The 22,328-nt window shown below is 38.6% G+C and overlaps 1 protein-coding gene across 8 annotated transcripts in view; it reads left to right on the top strand.

The window, feature by feature from the left end:
- NSD3 (nuclear receptor binding SET domain protein 3) overlaps positions 1 to 22,328 on the top strand; it is a 72,331-nt gene that overhangs the window by 43,320 nt on the left and 6,683 nt on the right. For 5 of the 8 annotated variants that reach the window (XM_065584652.1, XM_005286538.4, XM_024108542.3 and 2 more), the window contains 12 exons: positions 138 to 264; positions 712 to 909; positions 1,580 to 1,750; positions 6,393 to 6,542; positions 8,888 to 9,044; positions 12,093 to 12,295; positions 12,745 to 12,857; positions 13,741 to 14,010; positions 18,247 to 18,363; positions 19,031 to 19,172; positions 20,206 to 20,312; positions 21,097 to 21,301. In XM_065584652.1, coding sequence (XP_065440724.1) covers positions 138 to 264; positions 712 to 909; positions 1,580 to 1,750; positions 6,393 to 6,542; positions 8,888 to 9,044; positions 12,093 to 12,295; positions 12,745 to 12,857; positions 13,741 to 14,010; positions 18,247 to 18,363; positions 19,031 to 19,172; positions 20,206 to 20,312; positions 21,097 to 21,301 — 1,960 coding nt within the window. Of the gene's footprint in view, positions 1 to 137; positions 265 to 711; positions 910 to 1,579; positions 1,751 to 6,392; positions 6,543 to 8,887; positions 9,045 to 12,092; positions 12,296 to 12,744; positions 12,858 to 13,740; positions 14,011 to 14,538; positions 14,649 to 15,412; positions 17,321 to 18,246; positions 18,364 to 19,030; positions 19,173 to 20,205; positions 20,313 to 21,096; positions 21,302 to 22,328 lie in introns of those variants that run through there. The other 3 variants (XM_024108544.3, XR_006172226.2, XM_005286543.5) reach the window with 3 other exon arrangements.

Genomic DNA, 22,328 nt, shown 5'->3' with positions numbered 1-22,328 from the left:
GAAACCAGGAAGCTGTAGTGTCATAGTATGAAGAGATTTTCAACTGGTTAATTTCCCTTGCTTTGGTTCTGTTAGTCACTTGAATTTAAACATCCGTCAACAGCTTCGTTCTCTAACTAGCTGTTTGCTTGTTTAAGATCTGTGAAAGCTCTGGTGAGTCTCTGGTGTCATGCGAAGCAGAGTGCTGTAGAGTCTTCCATATGGAATGCCTAGGACTGAAATCAATACCTGATGGGAAGTTCATCTGCATGGAGTGTAAAAATGGTAAATGCATTACTGTGCTTGAGTGATGGGGAAAAATCTTGGTTTAGGAGCCTGATGGATTACAGTGATTGGAAGACGCTTCAATAATCATATGCTGGGCTGAACAAACTGAGGCAGAGATGTTCTATAGTAAATAAAGTTCAGTGCTAAGTTCCTTCCCTCTCCACTTAGCAAGTACTTTTAAAAGGAAACTTAGTAATTCAGTGATAGGGCTATGTCTTCCTGTTTGTTCATCCTGCACCCAGTACAATGGGGCTCTCGTCCTGATTGGGGCCTTAATAAAAGTGCAGTAGTAATAATCTGTTATTTTATAGTGAGGGGGGGTATTCTGCTTACACTGGTGGAATTGCGTTAACTTCAGAGTTTTTCCTCCTCTGCCAAATTTTTCTCTCCGGAAATAACTGATAGCATTCATGCTGAGGTTTGTTTTATTCCTTTTCTTAAAAGGACAGCACACATGCTTTTCCTGCAAGCTTCCTGGTAAAGATGTGAAGCGCTGTTCAGTCAATGCTTGTGGTAAATTTTATCATGAAGCCTGTGTTCGTAAATTTGCCACTGCAGTCTTCGAGTCACGAGGATTCCGTTGCCCGCAGCATTGCTGTACTGCCTGCTCAATGGATAAGGATATCCACAAAGCAACTAAAGGTGAGAGCACAACTGGATTTGGATAGTAGCAGGAAACTGTAAAATACCTGACATTGAGACATGTAGCAGAAAATGAAGATGATGGTGATACTTTACACTCATAATGTGATACAGTATGGAGGGATGGGACATAAATTTATTATGAATGGATTCATTATCAGTTTGGTCATTAATACAGAGGGTTCGCTGTGAAACAGGTCAGTCTTGTTGGGGTAATGTGAAACAGCCAACATCGTGAGAAGTAGTGCTAAGGACACCTGGAATAGCTTCTGTGTCATTTGGACTTATTTGGCTGTTGGATTTCTGGAGCTTGCTGTAAGTTAAAGGTCAGATGTACAAAGCTGAAGTACTCTTTTAGACAGATAGCAATGGACTGTAGAACAGAAGTTCTGTTCCAAAGAGGTCCTTTCCTTTAGAAGTGAACTAAAATGGTCAAGCAAACCAAGCAGTTTTAGAGTAGTTAGAGCCAAACGGGTCTTGTCTTCACTTGGAAGCTCTGCATCCAACATTAGAGTTAACAGAGTGAAACAGCATGTTGCTTTTTTGAAGACATTAATGTCTAATAGCCTGGTTAGACTAAAACCAAACTTGTATCACAGTCTGTGATGTCTTCTGCCCTATCCTAATTCCACTGTGACATGGTGCATTTTTCTGCATTTATATTAAACAGGACGCATGGTGAGATGTTTGAGATGTCCAGTTGCCTATCACTCAGGAGATGGCTGTATTGCTGCAGGAAGCTTGTTTGTGTCATCTCACATTCTCATCTGTAGCAACCATTCCAAAAGGAATCACTCTTCATCAGCTGTAAATGTAGGCTTTTGTTTCGTTTGTGCAAGAGGTGAGCACTACTTTTTTCCCCCCTTCAGTTTATATGTCTGGTGTGGTCATTACTACAGTTACATGATAAACCTGGGATATTTTACACAATTATTTTTTTCTCTTGGGGCTCTCCATTGGCTTCAAAGCTTTCTCTTTGACTGCTGGGATAGTACACATGATATTCATTTATTTCTCATGCTAGAGTTTTTGAATACAATTTTGTTCGGGTGTGTTCAGTGTTCAGACACAATTTTGAAGCACTGAGAAGGCATACTGTGCTGCCAGTTGAGAAGAAAGTGGATGTTGAGTCCCCAGTTCCAGCAGTTTCAAGTTAAATCAGTAAACATTGATTCTCTGTCACTTCAGTAAGAGGAGTTGCTTTCACCCTCTATAAATTGAAAATAATGGAGCATCTTTTAGGTGGGTGGATGGGGTTTGCTCATAAGCTAGAAAATGCCTGTTTTGACATCCCACTCCCACTTGAGAATTTTTTTTTTTTTTTTTTTTTTTTTGGAAAACTATTACAGGAATTACCACCTAAATCAGTTAAAATCTAATTACAGTAAAAATATAGTTTTCCATATGCTGCAGCTATTATTTTTCCCTGCCTTTATTTATTTATTTATTAATTTTTGGGGGGGGGGGGAAGCCCCAGAAGTCTGTCAGTCACTTTATTTATTTTAACTTCTGCCAGAAGGTAGGACTAAATATTGCAGTGCTTTATTTTACTTTGGTCAAAAAGCCCAGTGCAAAAATATCTCTACCATGTTCTTTTTGGGGTGTGAAATTTAGATGCATAGAGTTTTGTGTGTAATTTTGTGTGTGTGTGTGTGTATATATATAAATATTTAAAAACGTCATACGTAATACTTCAAAAAGTTCACACTGAATGCATCATGTCTTTCAACAGTTTGACAGTCAGTAGTAAAGGAGTGTAAATATATGGTGAATCCTGAATCCGCTTGATTGTATTCAGCTTATGCAATTAGAGGCCTAGTTTGTGTGGTAAAGATGGTTTTGTATGAGCAAGAGCAGATTACTAGATACAGGATCTAGAGAAAAGGAAAGAGAGGCGTCTCAGAGTTGGATTTTTTTCCTGGTTCTAATTACAGTACAGGAAATGGAGCTGTCACAGAGGTTCCAAGGTAAAACAAAGTTCTTTCCTTTTTAAATACATCTAATTTTTTCCAGAGAAATGGCGTCCGGAGGTTCAGAGGGAAACAGTAAGTCTTAGACTGCTGAGCCTGGGAGGGGCTCTTGAAGTGTGTGAAACAGTGTTTGCAACGTGGTTCAGTGCTTTTCCTTTAACGAGCCTGTTTCAGTGCTTTGGGGCATTTCTAAAAGGAAATATGCAAAGTGAATCACGCTGGTGTTGCGTAACCATACACACATGCAGACAAACTTATGGATGTTGCATGTATCTTTATTCTTTTATTGCTGAGTTGTAGATATTTGTATAGGTATTTTGTCCTACTTTAAGTTTTGTTTTGATTCTGACTTCATTATCATGTGTACAAGTGCACAATCTAAAAACAAAAATCCTATTTTCAGATCTCTGAATTATAACTAGCAAAACCCATTTGTATATGTGAATAGAACCACTCATATAGGTACTTTGTTTTAAACATTAATTTGAACACTATGTCAAACAAATCTCACTCATTTCATATTAATATTCTAGCTAACAATTATGTCCAGGTGCCCGGGAAAAATTGCTTGTCTTCTCTCTTTTCAGCATAGAATTAGTAAAGTTCTTAAAAGGATTCTACTGTAAGCAGAGCAGAGATATGTAAAACCAAACTGTCCAGAGCTTCAGGATTTATGCTAGTTGTGTGGAAACACTTTTAGTTTGGTCTCAGATGCAGGAGCATATAGCCTACTCATGAAGAATCAGCTGAGAATTGGTGACTGAATCATTGTTGGTTGATGAGAGATCAGATTAGAAATCCCTCTTTAAAAGGGCCAGCAGTGGCCTCAGCCTGATGCTATAAAGACTTACATGAGGGATTCCATACTCTGGGACACTGCCTCTTCACCTACTGTTGTTGTGGCTTTTTCAATGATGGGACAGATCATAGGGCTATATCCATTGTTTGGAACAAGTTTACTTACGTGAGTGAGTTTAGATATTGATAGTCTCCGTTTATGAAAGGCTGTGGTTGTAATGAGAACGGAGTTTAATTCCATGATAGGCTTCTAGAATGGAGGAACTCTACATCTGCTCTAGAAATGTTAGTGTGTTTGTAATATTACAATATACCAAACAGCATTTTTACGTTACAATATCAGGATAATTAGCTATCCAGTAGCATGCGGTATTTGTTTCTGTGAAGGACCACAACATATATGGAACTGGCTCCTGAAAGTTGAGTATCTCTCTGCTCTTGTGTTCTACACCTTCTCTCCCATCTCTTGATAAACTTGTAAAACTTTGTCAGAAATGTATTCATCTCTGTTTATGAAAATTAAGCTCTCCAGGATTATTTTTTAAGGTGCTGACCATGTGCTCAGCACTATACAAATACAAAGTAAAGACAGTCACTGGGTCTGTTAGGTAAGTCCCCTACAGGTGGGAAGTTTCATACATGCATTTGGCATCCATCAAGAGTCAGTGGGAGACATGCACAGCTGAAAGCAGAATTTGGTACTAGGCTTCCAAATCTGAATATTGATTGCCTAGTAGCATGAAAATGGGTTTCTTCTTATTCTTATTGTGATTGCACCAGAGAATGGAGTTGCAGATCTGGCATTTCTGTCACTATCTAAAGTAAGTTATGTAAGTTACAGTCAAAGTATTTTTTTTTCTGTCACCAGTTTGTTTTGACAGTTGCATGATTTATATACGTTTCACATCTAATTTATGATCTGAATTGAACTACTTAGAAGCCCTGTGACTGGAACCTGAACTGTACATAAGGGTGCACCTCCTTATAGTAATAGAAATAATCTTTCAGCACCATGCAGATGGAAATTAAAATACATTGGCACTCCTGTGTATCAGTATGTCTATTGAAAATTTAAAAAAATACAAAATAACTGTCCACTAAATGAAACCGCTTTGTATTATGGTAGGGATATGGCAACTCTTGGAGAATATTTGATATAGATTTGTTTTTGTTCAGGATAGCTGACATTGGGAGGCATTGTGCTCTGCCAGTGGAAAGATTGAGGTGCAAGGCGCACCTTCATCAACCCATTCAGCAGTATTGCTGGCTCAAAATGGATTTCCCTCCAGTCACCTTTGATCAGGATGGTGGCATGGAGTAGGAAGTGGTGAAATTCTCTGGGTGGTGGTGGGCGCACTGTGAGAATCCCTTGTGAGGAAGAAATCAGGAATTAAATGTCCTCCAAATGTTCTGTTACTTATTGCACGTGCAAACAGTGATACCTATCACTTAACATGCTAAATAGTATTAGGAAGAGAGAGTTGTGTATTTAGACCCAATGCAGTCATAAGAAGTGGGAAAATCAAAACACTAGCAGAATATATCTAAAACTTATCTAGTAGCTACATGTAGCCAGGGCCTGGTGTACTCCTCAGCAGTGGGACCAAATGAGGCACCTGTATTAGTCTATTTTATCACCATGGAAATACCCTTCATTCCCAATCCCCTCTGCCCCACACAAGCACTTCTATGGCTTATAGTGGAAATACTCATGTAACTTGAAATTTGTTGATTATTTTTGAGAATGAGGGTTGGTTTTTTTTGGTATGCTACCCCAGTGGCTCCATTCCCCTTGCATCAGCTCCTGCAATATTGTCTAGGCAGCCCAGTTCAGAATCTCCTCACCCTGGCAGGGAGGAACTTGTAGCTGGCTTCAGCACTTCATCTTCCCAGGCCTTAACTGCTTTGCTGTTGGAGAGCAGGGAGCAAATGCAGGGAGACAGAAAACAAAATGTCAAGTGATTGATAGTGGCAAAATTCCATAGCCGTGGAAATGCAGAGTTCATGGAGCTTTTCTTGAGATAAGTAGGGCAAGCCACACCTCACAGCTATTGTTTCGGGTGCCTTGCAGACTCACTGTGTGTTGACTCACGTTTGGCACACATCTTTTGGGGTTTTCTCCGCAACTGTAAGGGCAAGAAACACAATGTAAAAATTTTTAAAAATTAAAGGTGAGATCCTGGAGCCCAAGTCTGTGGCAAGCGGTGAGTTCCATGGCTGTGGAATTATTGAACATATGGGGACTTGCATATACCATCTGTATTTCTCCAATTTATAGCCCCTACTGCCAGTACTGTGTTTGATGCAGTGAAATAGTCGCGCTATTTTGTAATTTGGCTGGCTGTTTTCTTTTGGGGGCAGGATGGCTCATAGGGAATTAGCAGCAGGTACTTTTCTGGTGCTTTTTCATTTATTTATTTTTTAAGTGTGCAAGTTAAAACTACTGCACAAGTAAAATTTCATTTAGAAATGGTTTTTGTTTACTCTTCAGTTTTCCTTACACTCAGATTCAGTCTGTCTGACACATAACCTCTTCCTTTAGTAGATATAGAAACCTTTTCTGTCACACTTTTCTTTTTCTTCATATTATCTTTTCTTTCAAACTTATAACATATATATGCATAATAGATATTGATTTGATTTATTTTATTTTCTCCTTTATGGAATCATGGGTAGTTTCATTGCAACTCATCTCTTTCTGTTTGTTTCATATAGGGCTGGTAGTGCAGGATCATTCAGACCCCCTGTTCAGTTCATATGCCTATAAGTCCCACTACCTACTGAATGAATCAAATCGTGCTGAGTTGATGAAATTACCTATGATTCCTCCTCCTTCGTCAGCTTCCAAAAAGAAATGTGAGAAAGGTAACCAAATAGTTTCTTTCTCTTCAGTTTACTTTCGCTTTTCCTGTTTTTCTTTTCTTTTTTAAATCAAACAAAAAAATGTTTGCTTGTTGAGCACCACCTGTTGCTTTTAGTAAATTTCACTCATTGATTATTGTGAGTGTGTGTTCATGTTGTTGGCAAAAGATTTATTACAATAAAAGGGCTTAAAATAATTAATATCAATAAATTCTCCCTCTCCACAAAAGGTTAAATCATGTATCTGCCACTAGGTAGTCTCCATAAAATTGGAATAATCTACATAATAACAACACTAAGGGGGGGAGGTGAATAAAGTTTTAGTATTGTTGTAGTTCAGTGCCAGCTCAATGACTATTAAAACGTCTTAAATTGCTTATCTGAGGAAGTCTATTTTGGAGCCTGCTTAGAGCCTGCAACAGTCAGAATAGAGAATTTATCCGTTTGAATGTTTGTTGGTATATTGGCATTCCAGAGGAAGACCAAAGACTTAGGAAGGCAGATGGCTTTTTGCCTGTGCGTTTTTGTTACAATCCAGAGGCCTTGTATTTCATTTCTGTTAGTGCGGGCCAACTGATGCTCCTTTCTCTCCTCATGTGACTGACTGCTCACTTCCTGGAACAATGCTTCTTATTGGAGTGGCAGAAAGTGCTGCATCTTGAGCAAACAGGGATTCTGCCCTGTCAAGAAAGGCAGGCAGGTGGGCAGTTACAATAGTATTAGGACAGAAGCTTTTTCAGGCATAAAAATTGATTGTTTTACGCTGGTAATGCTATTGCTTTAAAAGGAATTTATGGAAACAGATCCAGCTGTATATGTCTGTAAGATTCAGAGATCATACTCTCTCCCCACAAAAATTTGATTTCCCAAAGGGTGTTCAGAAATTGTTCCCAGTCAGTCATTTTAAAATTAGATCATTGCTAGATGTAGATAGCTTTTACTTTGTGTAACTTCTGACCACAAAAATTATTTTGAGCCCTCTGTATGCTTAGCTTGAGCAATATCTTACTAATGCATCCTAAGAGCAAAGTTTTCTTGCTTAGCTCTGAGAGTTTTGTTTTTTATTTTTGTTTGGTTTTCGCATCTCTTGGCATTTTACCGTGTTGGATATTGTTTCAGTAATTTATGCTGGGTCTGTATTTCCTCTGAAACAACACTTACAAAAATTCATTAAAAAATGAACACTTGATCATCGGGCGGGAGCTCAGGAAAGTCCAAATGCTTGGATTTTATTACATTTTTAGCAGAGGAAATATAGTAAGTGATTTTGTCACTGATTGTTTAAGGAATGCTTTTTGCAATATATTACAATCAAATCAATGGCCGTTTTGAAAGTCTATAGGTGGACAAGATTTTCTGATGAATATTTGAAAGTAAAAATTCAAACTTCAGATATGATGACGATTGCTTAAAATGCTGTTTTAAATCTCTCCCAGTCTTTTTACGCTGGGACTAAAAAGTTCATTACATTTCTATCTAGATTGTAGCAAATGTGTTTATTGTATGAGCTTCTTTGTGTATTGCCAATGGTTTAGATGTGCCGTGACTGCCCACAATAAACACATCTGCTAGAAAACAAGCCAACCAAAAAAAAACTTTTTTTGTCTAAATTTTTTTTTTAAAAGTAATGTTTACCACATTCTTAGATCAGATTCCCTTTGTGTTCAAAGGGAACTCTGGGGGAGGAGGAAATCTTTCTGTAATATCTCATTCTGCATTATATAAGTAAATTTATAGTGCTCACACTGGTAAATCTTCATTTTGAAGAGTATGCACAGATTTATAATTACAATTCTAATGTTTTTTTCTCTTGTACCTTTGAAAGCAGAAAAACATTGATCAACCTATAGGCTGATTTTTATGCACACTAACTGATTGCTAAGGGATTTAGTCATGACAATGTTGGATTAAAAAGTATTTTAAAAAAAGTGCAAAATTTGTCTAATTGTCAAGAAAAGGTGTTGGCCACTGCCAGACCGTCTGGATTAAAAAAAAAAAAAAATGCCATACAGTTATCAAGACTGTTTCTCTTAGGGGGATCTGAAGTAATGCCAACTTGCCCGATTTAACCTACATTTTTTAAATTCATTGGCTTTCTTGTTCCAATTTGTGATGCAGTCAGGAATTATGATTTCACTTAAAGAGAAGAGACGTATATAATACAAAAAATACTTATTTTTAATCCAGCATTGTAACTTTGACTTGATCACTTCCTTTTGCCATATATTTGGTGTGAGGCAAATCCAAGTTTAATGCATTTAATTAAATAATATTTAAAAAAAAAAAAAAAAACCTCTCACAAGCCTCAAACCCTTATTTCTGTAAAATGAGTGAGTTTTTGTTTCAAGGTGGGAAGTTATTGTGCTGCGAGTCCTGTCCAGCGTCCTTCCACCCTGAATGTCTCAACATAGAGATGCCAGAAGGATGTTGGAATTGCAATGACTGTAAAGCTGGCAAGAAACTACGTTACAAGCAGATCGTTTGGGTCAAGCTTGGAAATTACAGGCAAGTTCACTGACTACAACTGGAAACTGTTTTAAGTTTTTGTTTTAGGTTAAGTTTTTACTATTTCCTGTAGCTATGCGGGTAAACAACCAGAGCAGCCCATGGTGTCAGATGTTGTATAGCTTTTTAATTAAATTCTACTCATGCATTTTTAGGCATTAAGGTGAATACTTACTCACGTTCTATCTGTGGGTTCCCTAAATGTGCCCTGCAGATGGGGAAGATCAGGAAATACCTAGGGCATCAAAACTCCCTAGTTTGCTTTTATGTTTAGAGATCATTCATAAAAGGCGTCTGCAGGAATGCAGATGGTTGTTGATCCTCTCTCTTGCAAGTCCCCACCTGTGTCTCCGAATAAATGTGATCAATAAAATGCTGCAAGTCTAACACGTGGTGGTGGAGGTGATAAAAAGTCCTCTATTTCCCAAGACCAGGAAGGCTGGGAGGTTGCCATGGGTTTTCATCTCAGATACACTTTTTGCTGCCTCTGTGGCTTTCTGCCTCTTATGTAGATCTGGCTATAGAACACCTCCAAAAAACAAGTATATCAGACAGCCTGTGGCACTGCACTTTCAAGTTGTCCATAGAGGACTTTTTAAAAATCCCATTTTTTTATTGTAAGGGACAATCTTGCTTTTAATTTTTATTTCCAGACTTCCCCTGATACAAATCAGTGAAATGTGTCCAAGACTAACTACAGTATTGTACAGTCAATTAAAGGCCTGTCTCTTGCTACAGATGCTCAGAGCATAGGGCTATCTTTCCAATAATAGTTGAATTTACGAACCTCCTTCCTTATCTGAGATTTTGTAGACATAGTGTCATATTCACCATTTGAATCTTCAGATCTCCAGTTCTGGCTCTTCCTAGAATCAACCCAAAAGGGGTCCAAGTTCCTCAGAGGTTGAAAATGTTGGAATATATGCTTCAGGTTGCTGACATACACATTAAATATCTGTATATAATAATTTATTTTTAAACAATGTGTGGAGTCTTATCTTTCCTAGTTACCTTTAAGTTCAACACATTATTATTTTAGCCTAGGTTGGCTACACATGTTCAGCAGGATAAACTTAAAACTAGAAATGCATCCATGTCATTGGTTATTTAAATATGATCTTGTGATTAAACCTTGGCTTCAGTGGACAAATGGAGCATAAGAAAATGAGACTAAAAGTAGGTTTCCCCTCCTCCCCCCAGTGTTTATATTCTCTTCCAGGTTGAATTGCTGTGTGAAAATATTCAGAATTGGTCCCACTATCAGCCCATAGCTTCATCTTTGGTTCTAACTCCATTTGTTTGAAATTGTCAAATGACACTACAAATGGTATTAGTTAATTGTCACCTAGGCAGTTCAGTGAACATAGCCAGAGACAACTATGCTTTTATTCGGTTCATGGTGCATATTCAAAATGTTGGGGTCTAAATTAGCTGTTACCACTCCAGAAAGAGATCTTGGAGTCACTATGAATAGTTCTCTGAAAACGTCTGCTCAATGTGCAGCAGCAGTCAAAAAGCTAACAATGTTAGGAACCATTAGGGCAGAGGTAGGTAACACAGAAAATATTATAATGCCACTATATCAGTCCATGGTATGCCTACATGTTGAATGCAGTGTGTAGCTTGGGTCACTCCATTTCAGAAAATGTTTATTAGAATTGAAAAAAGTACAGAGAAGGACAACAAAAATAATTAGGGGTATGGAACAGATTCCGTATGAGGAGAGAGTAAGAAGACCAGGACTGTTCAGCTTAGAAAAGAGATGACTAAGGAGGGATATGATAGAGGTTGATAAAATCATGATTGGTCTGAAGAATGAGAATAAGGAAGTATTATTTACCCCGTCGTGTAACACAAGAGCAAGGGGTCACCCAACAAAATTAATAGGCAGCAAGTTAAAAAACAGACGTAAAGAAATACTTCTTCACCCAATGCGCAGTCAACCTGTGGAACTCTTTGCCAGGGGATGTTGTGAATGCCAAAAGTATAACTGGGTTAAAAAAAGAATTAGATTAAGTTCATGAAGGATAGGTCCATTAATAGCTATTATCCAAGGTGGTCAGGGATGCAACTCCCTGCTCTGGGTGTCCCTAAACCTCTGACTGCCAGAAGCTGGGAGTGGATGACGGCATGGGTCACTCAATAATTGCTCTGTTCTGCACATTCTTTCTGCAGTATCTGGCACCAGCCATAGTCAGAAGACAGGACACTGGGCTAGATGGACCACTGGTCTGACCCAGTATGGCCGTTCTTATGTTATGTTCTGGAGTTTTCATGTTTGTCTAATTTTGAGTCTGTGAAAGGGAATGCCTGATATTTAAACGGAATTTTAAAAATCCAAATTACTCTTTCATCACTAGTGCTGTTTATTGCTTTCACTTGGGCAGTGAAATGATGCTGGCCAGTTTACTTTCTGGTTCTTATGCATTAGCAGAATGCTGCTGTTTGGATTTCCAGTACCGCAAGAGGATTAACTCTCTTCCCCCCACCCCTTTTAAAAAAAAGTTTCCATGGGGAAAAATTAAGTGACAGTGTTTTTTCTTCTCATACCAGGATTTGTAAAACCTCATTTAAAAAAAAGAAAACTTTAAGTGTCTTTCATTAAACGGTGGATCTAAACAAGTTGAATGTCTGGCAAACATTTAAATTTTGGTTTGATTGTAACTGTTCAAATTATATTTTTAAAATAGCCTTATCAATGATTTGTTTTTTAGTAAAAATATTGTAAAGTACAGCTGGACAGTTGTGTTAAAGATTCTCTCTTCAGATAGCTAGTCCCAAAATTCATATACTACACAAGGCCCAAAACCAACCCCGGATTTGGGAGCATGAGAACTGTAAAGATGGATATCTTTTTGTGGAGCTTCCCAAGTAAAATCAAAGGCAGTTTTGCTTGTGTAAGGAGAATGGGATAGGACCCACTGCAGTCTCATTTCTTAGGAACTAAATGTAGCTTCTACTACTTGAACTGGAATTCCCAGACTGAGAAGGCAAGCAATTTGCCTTTGTTTCATAGAGTTTGAGTTTTTACTCTTTTCTAATTTTCAGGTGGTGGCCAGCTGAGATCTGCAATCCCAGGTCTGTGCCTCTCAACATACAGGGCCTCAAACATGATATCGGGGACTTCCCAGTATTTTTCTTTGGTTCACATGACTACTATTGGGTACACCAGGGCAGAGTTTTCCCTTATGTTGAAGGAGATAAAAGCTTTGCTGAGGGGCAAACTAGTATTAACAAGACCTTCAAGAAAGGTAAAATTAAACAAAGTTTATAGTGGTTTATAACAAAACTTCCATATGTTTGTTTCTACATCGTCACTTAACTTGCATCGGAATTATGTGGCTAGTTTTCTGTGTCTGTGTTAAGCTGCAAACTCTGTATAGTGCCATTGGATAGAGCTTAAAATATTAATAGCATCTAACTTCCTCCCTCTCTGTGCTGTTTGTAGGCAACCCCAGTTCTTCCCCACTTAACTTGGAAAGAAGTTATGAGGTGGAACCTGGGTTCTGATGCAGATGGCCACCCCATAGTGTTTAAATATCTACTGAAAACTACTTTGTTTAAAACTCATTCATGCCATAGTGTAACATTTCATTGTTAGCTTGTTCTTTGTAGATTTCTAATTCCTAGCTTTTCAAAAATGTCTCTCAGCAGCAGCAGCCAATACTAATTCCTCCCCATTTTGGACTCCCTTGCACAGCACTTGAAGAAGCTGCAAAACGCTTCCAGGAACTGAAAGCACAAAGAGAAAGCAAAGAAGCACTAGAGATTGAAAGGAATTCAAGAAAACCCCCACCTTACAAACATATTAAAGTGAGTCCTCTCCTTTGTGTGAATGAGCTATATATTTAAATACGGAAGCAAATTGTGGCTTAGAAGAAAATTCAGATAATCAGTCTACCATTCTTCAAAGATCTCTTCTGGCCTGTCTCATTTAGTACCATAGGTCCTTTCATTGTTATAAGGAATGTGTACGCATCAGTAAAAGGGACTTCGCGTTTAAGGTCAGTTTTACTGAAGACAAAGGACTTTGATAATTGCAAGTGGGTCCCACCCATCTCAAATGAATCTTGGGGCTTGCTTACCATTAAGAAATTATATTAGCATTGAAAAATAATAAACTGTTAGTGTGAGAACTTAATCTCCAAATCTGGATACTAAAAAGATGGTCTAGATTTTTTTTGCCAGCAACCTTGGGGGCACAGTACCCCATAGTACTTAACTATTTCATTGTACTTTATAATAGTTTAAATTCTTGGGACTTCAGCACATTTTTGTATGCCTCAAAAGAGTTGTCATACTAATACACGTACTATACAGTCTGAAACAATCCTGTGCCATGTTCTGTGCTACATACCTCATTGCTGGTTTCTCTGAACACCTGAGATGCTTGTTAGTGGTGGAGCAGTGCCAGATGCAACCTCTGAAAGTCCTAGATTGCAGAGAAGTATTTTTGCCTTGTTGCCTTTTCTTAGTTGACACACTTCCTTTTAGAGAGGAATAGAAAAAATACAACTGCCTCTGATGTTAGTAGCTGTGTGTGTAATAGCTGTTATTTTTGCCTACATTTTGAAATACCTTGACTGTCATGGGCCTTGATTTAAGTGGTTCTGATCTAAATTCTGTGTGTATGGCCCTAAATCCAAATTTATCCCTTGTCTCTTTTTTTTTTGTTTTGTTTTGTTTTGTTCCACAGTCCAACAAGGTAATAGGGAAAGTTCAGATTCAAGTTGCTGATTTGTCAGAAATCCCTCGCTGTAATTGCAAGCCATCTGATGAGAACCCCTGTGGCCTAGAGTCAGAGTGTCTGAACAGGATGCTACAGTATGAGTGTCATCCCCAAGTGTGCCCAGCAGGAGAGCGCTGTCAAAACCAGTGCTTCACCAAAAGACTCTATCCAGATGCTGAAATCATAAAAACCGATCGACGTGGCTGGGGTCTCAGGACAAAAAGGAACATTAAAAAGGTAGAATTTAGGACAAATACTGAGCTAGCCATTAAAGAGAGTATTTGAGGAGAGTGCTGCTTCTCTTTTATTGTTTGTACCTTGAACAAAAAAAGTATCAAAAAGTTAATACTTTCAAGTGAATTCATCCTACACACAATTGTTTCTTTAAATTTACAAGGTATGAAACTTCCTCAAATGGAAGAAATGATAATAAATCCAACTTCATGGAATATGAGACATCTGGCAGAGGTGTTTTTTTGCAGTTACAATGCTTTCTTATAGAGTAAGAGTCAGATTCAACTGATTATAAATTTCATTGGTGATGGGCAGGAGATGAGGACTATCAGTACTTCTTCTAGAAGGTATTGATGTACCTAAGTTCTCATATTGACTTCTGAGCATGGAGGGAGAGGGAAAAAATAGTTTTTTAGATGGCTTCAGATGCTCTTTTGACCAAGCCTGGCTTTTGAAGATGCTAAAGTCTTAGAGGGATGGGAATAAAAAATAAAACACACCTCCATTATTTTCTCTTTCCCTCAACCCCAGAGTTAACACAGCAAATGAAATTAATCACACTTCATGATATGAAATAACTCAAAGGATGGGAGATGGGGCAACCTAAGGTGGTGAGCCTCTTTCCGAGGGGTTACGTCAAGGTAGCTTTCTGTACTTTCTTTTGCCTTTTCTTTTAAGCTCTTACATGGTAAAATGATCACTCTGCAGTTCCCAATAGCAGATTGTCTGGATTGGGCGTGGGAGGGGATGCAACATTGCTCTTACAAACGTCTGGTCACCAGGGAGCTGACATAGCCTCCTTGACACTCAACTCTACAGACTGGATTTATTTCAGAAGAACTCGGAGGGGATTAATAAAAGGCTTGTGGTGATCAGGCTACATTGGACAACACGCTTAAGTTCTTGTTTAAAGTTCAAGAAGGCAGAGAAGAATAATGAAGATACAGAGATTTCTATTGATGGACATGGTGCAGTTGTTATAACTGAAAGCACCAAGAACTGATTAGCTTCAGGAAATATTGAGGATTAACATAAATGTTAGAATGATTGGAGTCCTTAGAGGAGTGGTAGCAGGTGGGGTAGCAGTGATGGGTGGGGTGGGGGATTAAAGTACCTTTCCTGACTGTGTGATAAAGATCCTGGAAATGGATCATTTTGGTTTTCCTTTACACTGTATCGCTGCACACTGTATTCCTGGGGACACCAGTCTGGGATTATCCACTGGGATTCAGGTGGGATGTGCAACAGTTGATATGGAAAAACAAAATCTTACACTGGATTGCAGTCTTGCTCTACTTCGAGGCAAGCATGAGGATGATGGGCCTGGATTTCACGGCTGCTTTAACTTGCCAGGCAGAGGATTGGATTTGATGGACAGATGTATGTTTTGCTCTTACTCATGCAGGCTTCGTTGTTTCTGAACAAGGAGGAGGCTGAGCACACCTGAAGAATGGAAGATCCAGCTATGACTGCAGATGGAATGGACAATTAAGACTTCAGGACAAGTTGTTGTTTTTATCATTTGACCTGCATCCTCAGAGTTCACTCCAGAGCACTATTTTGCTTTCAATTGGCTTCATATTTTCGTCACTTTGAATTTGCACACATCTTGCTAAAGAAGGTATCCTGGAACTTCTCATAGCGAAGGCACATTCCACAGTTCTGGTGGACTTAAACTCAATGTAAGGTCTTCACTGCGATTCTCTGTTAAATGAAGCTGACTGCTGTCCAGACTGAGGATTCTGATGTGACGTTTTGGATTGTAGCTGGACGTGATTTGTGCGCTGTTGGATGATGATGTGTTTTGCTCCAAAATGTAATCTCAACAGTTAGACAAAAGCAAAGAGATTCTGAATTGTTTTTCATCCTTAAGTTATATGCTGCTTAAATATTACACGTAGATAGTAGAGGATTATCTACTAGTCTGAAGTGACCCTGCAGTACCCAGGCAAATGGGCTTGGGCAAAGGCATAGTAGCAAATTTTAACTGTGAATTCTTTGCTTTTGTCAGTTCTAATTAGGGTCTCTACCTTGTATTTGTTTAGTAACTTAGTTTACTGTACATAGAAATTTGGCATAGAGAAATGTTGTGCGGGGCCTAAATGGATATGTCAAGTATTCACTTACCTGTGGCAATATCAGAAGTGTTTGAACAAACCAGTTTCAAATCTGCGTTTCTAACCACTGCTTCAGCTGAAACTATAAACCTTTGATTGGACTTGGGACAGTTCTACTCATGGGTACTTAAATAACTTACTAACAAGTAACTAGAGGAAACCAGAGTAAATTGACAGAGAATACATTTTAACTCTCTTCAGTTTCTTTCTGCACCAAGTACACCTCTACCCCGATATAACACTGTTTTCGGGAGCCAAAAAATCTTACCGCGTTATAAGTGAAACCGCGTTATATAGAACTTGCTTTGATCCACCAGAGTGCGCAGCCCCCCCCCCCCACTCCCCCGAGCACTGCTTTACCACGTTATATCGTTCATAGCATTTTTATGGTGGATTTTCTGTGAAGTTTCTTCGCATACTAAGTATGAAACAATGTATTTGTGTCCTGTAGGAGCTCTACTAAAAATTCTGTCAGTGCTCCATTAGAAAAACCCTTCTGGGCACTTGATTAAACCATCTGTTCCAAAACACACAGGCTAAACTAAAAGGACTTTGGTGGGGAAAAGAGAGAGAGAGAGAGAGACTTTTGAAAATTTCATCCCAGAGATGACAGGTTTGTCCAAGTAACTTAGGAGCCTGTGTCCATTGGAATCTAAATCCCATTTCCAGGAATGACTTAAGTGCTTTTGAAAATGTTATCCTGATGATCTCCTCCTGCAGTACAGCCTTTTCCCCTTCAAAGCTCCAAAATGTGACAGACATGATTCTGGTCTCTCTGGAGCCATTCCCACAACCAGCTACCAGAGCAATTAGCGCTCATAGACTTTTGTCAGACTGTTGGCACCACAAAGTCTGTAACATGTTGGTACTATTTTATTTAAAAAAACAAAACAAAAAAACCTTGAAACTGCTCAGACACTTGTTTGACACTTAAATTTGAGCATCTCAAAGAGCTACTTTTGGAAATGTTTAAGCATTAGAACTGTTGAGACTGTTACAATAAAATGACCCTCAATGTGCTAAGTGTTCACTCCCTTGTATCAAGGTATCATCATTTCCTGGCCATTTCAAAGTCCATCATGTGAAAGCTGGGAATACACAGTCAGCCTGAAGGCTCACTTTTAACTTGTTTTTAGTGGTTTAATTATTTAAGCCAGATTTGTAATATCTGTTCTACATTAAAACGTTATCACAAACTTTTCTTGTTTGTTATTGACTGTTAAAAGTCCCGTTAAAATGAATTGTTGAAATGCTATGCAGTGAAAATGTTTAGCAGTACAGTACGTTGTGTTGTCGTATCAGGTTGATATTCTGTGGGCATCTGTATGTTAGCCTGGAATTAAAACAAAAAAAAGAGAAAGCATGTGACTTAAAATACTGCCAGTGAGCCTCTAAATAATGTAGAATCTTGTAGCTGTGCTAGGGTGATCAGACAGCAAGTGTGAAAAATCGGGACGGGGGTGGGGGATAACAGGCGTTTATATAAGACAAAGCCCCAAATATTGGGACTGTCCCTATAAAATCGGGACATCTGATCACCCTAAGCTGTGCTGCTATGACTAGGACCAGTGCATGGAGAAGCAGTCTTAATTCTGGCTTTGCTATTGCCTTATACTTAATGGTACAGAATGCCTAAGTGGTGTTTTCTCATGGGTGTTTGAATATATTGTTATAAATATGTGCTCATTTTCTATAGACTGACCATACAGATCTTTTTTTAAAAAGGACAGAAGTACAAGCAGAGCCTTGAACAGGCTATATGTAATTGACCAAGAAAGATACAACTCATTAATCAAATGTGTCCTTCAGAACGGCATAACTGTTTTTAATTGCTGTTTTATTAAAAGTTCTAGTTGTGATGCTTCCATTTTGAAGCACAGTTCTGTAACTTAATCTAAACTTGTGTGCATATGTATTTTTCTATACTGGTCACTGTTGTATAGTACTTTTATTTTAACCAGTTCTCAGTACTTTAATTATCCTAAGGAGCCACCCTACTTAGACCTTGCAATGGACAAAATTGATCTCTAAGGGCTTCCCATCCCATTTTTCTATGCTTCCTCCCTCTTTAACTATACAGATAGCAGGCAATAAGCATGGGTTTCTTTGGTTGACTTTGCAGGGTGAATTTGTAAATGAATATGTTGGTGAATTAATTGATGAAGAAGAATGCCGATTGCGGATCAAACGTGCCCATGAGAACAGCATAACCAATTTTTATATGTTAACTGTTACAAAGGTAAAGCACCATATCTCTACAATATAAAATATACTGCTGCTTAAGGGACTAGGCCTTAAGATCTGGGATCGCAGGATCAGGGTCCATGTTTAAAGCAGAAGAATTACATTTTCTTTCACTTCTAGCTAAAATGTAATGCATTTAGTGCAGGTGAAAGGTCCCAGAGAGTGAAGTCCTCTTTTCATACAGCGGGTACTTCATGGACCATTGTGCTTCAGCCTTGACTTAGTGGGGCTTCTGTGGGGAGTGGGAAAATGAATTCCCAAGGTCTGTTCAGTCCATAGTGTTTCTGCTGATACTGCCAACAAGACTGTCAGTTGGAGTGGAATGTGGGCACCTATCTGATAGAATTGCATTGCAATTCCAACATATTTCTGATCAGTCACCAAACAGTTGTATTTGGGAGGTAATTCATTTAGGTCTGTATTGTCCAAGTTTGGGGTTGATCCAGAGCTTATTAACAGTACCATAAGCCATTCATTTCTCCCTGTATAAGCGCTGAGGAGCTTTAGGTAAAAGTTACTTCCAGGAAAAGCCAATATCCATTATATCTCATTTATCAAGTACCTGTCTAAATATATTATCTGCAGTTGTCGTTACTTGACTTGTCAAAGGAAGACTTTTGTTTGTCTGATCCTAAATCTGTGTTTTTGTCTCTTTATTGAAGGACCGGATAATAGATGCTGGTCCAAAGGGGAATTATTCTCGTTTTATGAACCACAGTTGTAATCCGAACTGTGAAACACAGAAATGGACAGTGAATGGGGATGTTAGAGTTGGACTCTTTGCTCTCTCTGATATTCCTGCAGGTAAAAAGAAGCCTCCATCCTGCATGTGCCCTCCTCTCCTAAAATGGAAATCAGTTGCCAGCTCACCCACTTTTTCCCTTCTGAAGTTACTTGGTCACATTGGCATTTACAATTACTAACTTACCTATTGGGACAAAGAAAATGCACGAACAAGAAGTTCTAGCTCTTCATATGCATAGCCTCATTAGGAGCAATTTAGGATGAAATGTAGAATGTTAAAGATGAAACTTGCTTTATCACAAACACACAAGAAATATCAAGGGCTTCACCTAACGCTTGAAAACACAGGGAAATTCAATGTTAACTCTTTTTCCATGTCTGCATAGACCTTTTCAGCTAGCATAGATCCCCAATTTCAGATCCGTTCCCTAACATCAGATCTGGAGCAGCCTCCAGATGCTAAACACTTTGTAACCAATCTACCACTTTAAGCTGAGATTAAAATGATAGACTAGCCAATGTTTCTATATGATCTGTAGAAAAACAATGTGTAGTGCTCCTGTCTGGTCCAAAGCTATGCTGGCACTGTATAAACAAAGCAGAGGAAGGATGCTTTGTTCCTTTTCAGAAAAACTAAAAAGAACAGTAATCAGTGTTTATCCAAATGGGAAAATGGACACTATCAGTATAGGGGAAAAAACTATTTGAGGCTTCTATGTGAGTATATTTCACCTAGAAAAGAGTGTTTTAAAAAGAAATTATTTCAATGCTAGGTTTGTAACCAGGCTCATAAGCCTTATAGTTCCACAACCACAAAATTATTGGTTGTTGAATCATCGATTGGTTTTTAGAACAGAACAAAACTGAGTTGTCGTCCTCAGAACATGGATTCTGGATCATTTGTTCTGCCTTGCTATTTACAACTTCTCTCGCTATTGCCTCATGAGTATGTTTTATCTCAGTATTTTTGATGTTATAAATATTGTGATCTTGTAACTATGCCCTTTTAAAAACAATGGTGTTAATATGAAGGGAGAAAATGCTAAAGCTGAATTGCCGTCTTGTGTGTGAATAATTTTTCTTTAAATTTCAGGGATGGAGTTAACATTTAATTATAATTTGGACTGTCTGGGCAATGGTAGGACTGAATGCCATTGTGGAGCAGAAAACTGCAGTGGCTTCCTAGGAGTACGGCCGAAGGTTAGTTGTACAGAAATAAAAATTGAGCTCAGTGCACTTGTATTGAAAGCTCTTTGTGAGGGAGGAGAGTGAATAGAGGTCTGTTTAATTTAATGTAATATCTTATATCTGTTTAGTACCTTGAAGGTTCCCCCAAAGGCTTTACAAGTTGGTACTACTATAAACATACCCATCTCTAGGATGGAAGAGAGCAAACAGCCAGTATGCTGTCCAGATGTGGCATGGAACAGTCCCATCATGTTTAGGGTGCCTGACTTAAAAAAAAAAAAAAAAAAAAAAATCTTCTTATCACATGTTTTACTTCTGTATTTGCCCTTCCTATATGGAAAGCATTGTGAAATTCCCCTGCTTGTTTGAGGATCTGGAAACTTGTCTTGCAGATGTGCTTCATTCTGGTCCCAGCCCAGAGTGCTGACCTTAGTCAGCTTCTTATGAAGTAGCATCTCTGTAGGGGCAGAGAAGTGACTGAAGTCTCTGCTCACATAGCTATTATGCATAAGCTCTCTGAGGAATACAAATCCTACTGCAGTAGGGACCAATCCTCCTTGGGCCTTTGGATATTACCATCATATTACAGCTCACTAATAGTAATCTGGCAACATTCTAACTTGTTTCAAACGTGTGTGGCAGGGGAAATGGAGATGGGAGTCACTGGGTAGAATAGACTTTGTTGAGCATGATTTGTAGAAATAATAACCCACAGTTGACTTTTGGGGTGCCATGTGGCTTTTTAAAGTGACTATTATTGACTAAAATTGTTACTGCTGTGACTTTTAATGGCCAGACGGCATTTGCAACAGCGAATGAAGAGAAGGCAAAGAATGCCAAGCTAAAGCAGAAGAAACGGAAAATAAAAACAGAGCAGAAGCAGATGCATGAGGACAACTGTTTCCAGTGTGGAGATGGAGGAGAACTAGTCATGTGTGACAAAAAGGACTGCCCCAAAGCATACCACCTCCTATGCCTTAACCTGACTCAACCACCATTTGGTAAGTGCTTTCCCATGGCCACCAGATTCTTTGCTTGCTTCATGGATATCATGCTGCATATAAAGTTGTAGCTTAATCCGAACTGTGATGTCCCCCTACTGTAAATGTGACAGGTTTGCTTTTGCAATGCTCTTCTGTATTGAGAAATCTCTTTGGGTAGCAATATTTCTAAAGAAAGATCTGTGTGGAGACCTAGATCACCAGCAAACAGTTATAAAGCTATCATTTAATTGTAGAGCCTTTCTCCTGTTTGGATCACATTTGCTTATTTTATTTTGATTGAAATAATTAGTCAGTCTTGGTCTCATATGGCTCCCAAGTTCATATCACATGGTAATGCTTATGACAACAGCTATGCACAGCACATGGTAGTGCTTAAATTTTAATAGTGTCTCTAAATCTCTTATCTTCTAATCATGTGGGTTTTCTTTGGGTCTCTTATTTTTTGTCTTTTTCCTTATTAATTAAAAAGGCAGCTCTTTGTAGCCTAGGCTCAAATTATCCAGTGATAACCAACAATAGCAAATTGTATTTAAAAACAAAACAAAAACACTTTATCCTGGTTTTTAAACTATCTATTTCTAGAGGCCTTGATCAAATTAACTGGAGGCTCACATTAGTCCATGACTGAATTAAGTGGAAGATTTTGTGCTATGAATGGAGTTCAATCTGAGATGTGCCTTTTCAGGACAGCAATATATGGAAGTACAGAAAGCTTCCCTCCAAATTTTCTTTACTAGCGACATAAATTATTACATTTGATCAGCAAGAAAATGCTGGTGAATGACTTCAAGAAGTAAAATTTGTTTTTTACCTGGCCTGGTGGAGGCAGACACAGCCATGCTAGAGATCTGGAGTCCTGTCTTGGTGCTGTACTTACTCTCTGGGTTAAGTCTGGGCATGCTGTGGATGCAGTGCGTTATGTCCCGAAGAAGGAGAGTGCTTCCTGTTTTCTCTACAGCAATGCAGTTTAAAGGAATATAGCATGATTTCAGCGCGAGGGAAAGGAGAAGCTGTTAACTTTCCT

The sequence above is a fragment of the Chrysemys picta genome, chromosome 2 (assembly GCF_011386835.1).
Source record: "Chrysemys picta bellii isolate R12L10 chromosome 2, ASM1138683v2, whole genome shotgun sequence".
NCBI classification, from domain to species: domain Eukaryota; kingdom Metazoa; phylum Chordata; order Testudines; family Emydidae; genus Chrysemys; species Chrysemys picta.
This window is presented reverse-complemented; position numbering and strand designations above follow the sequence as displayed.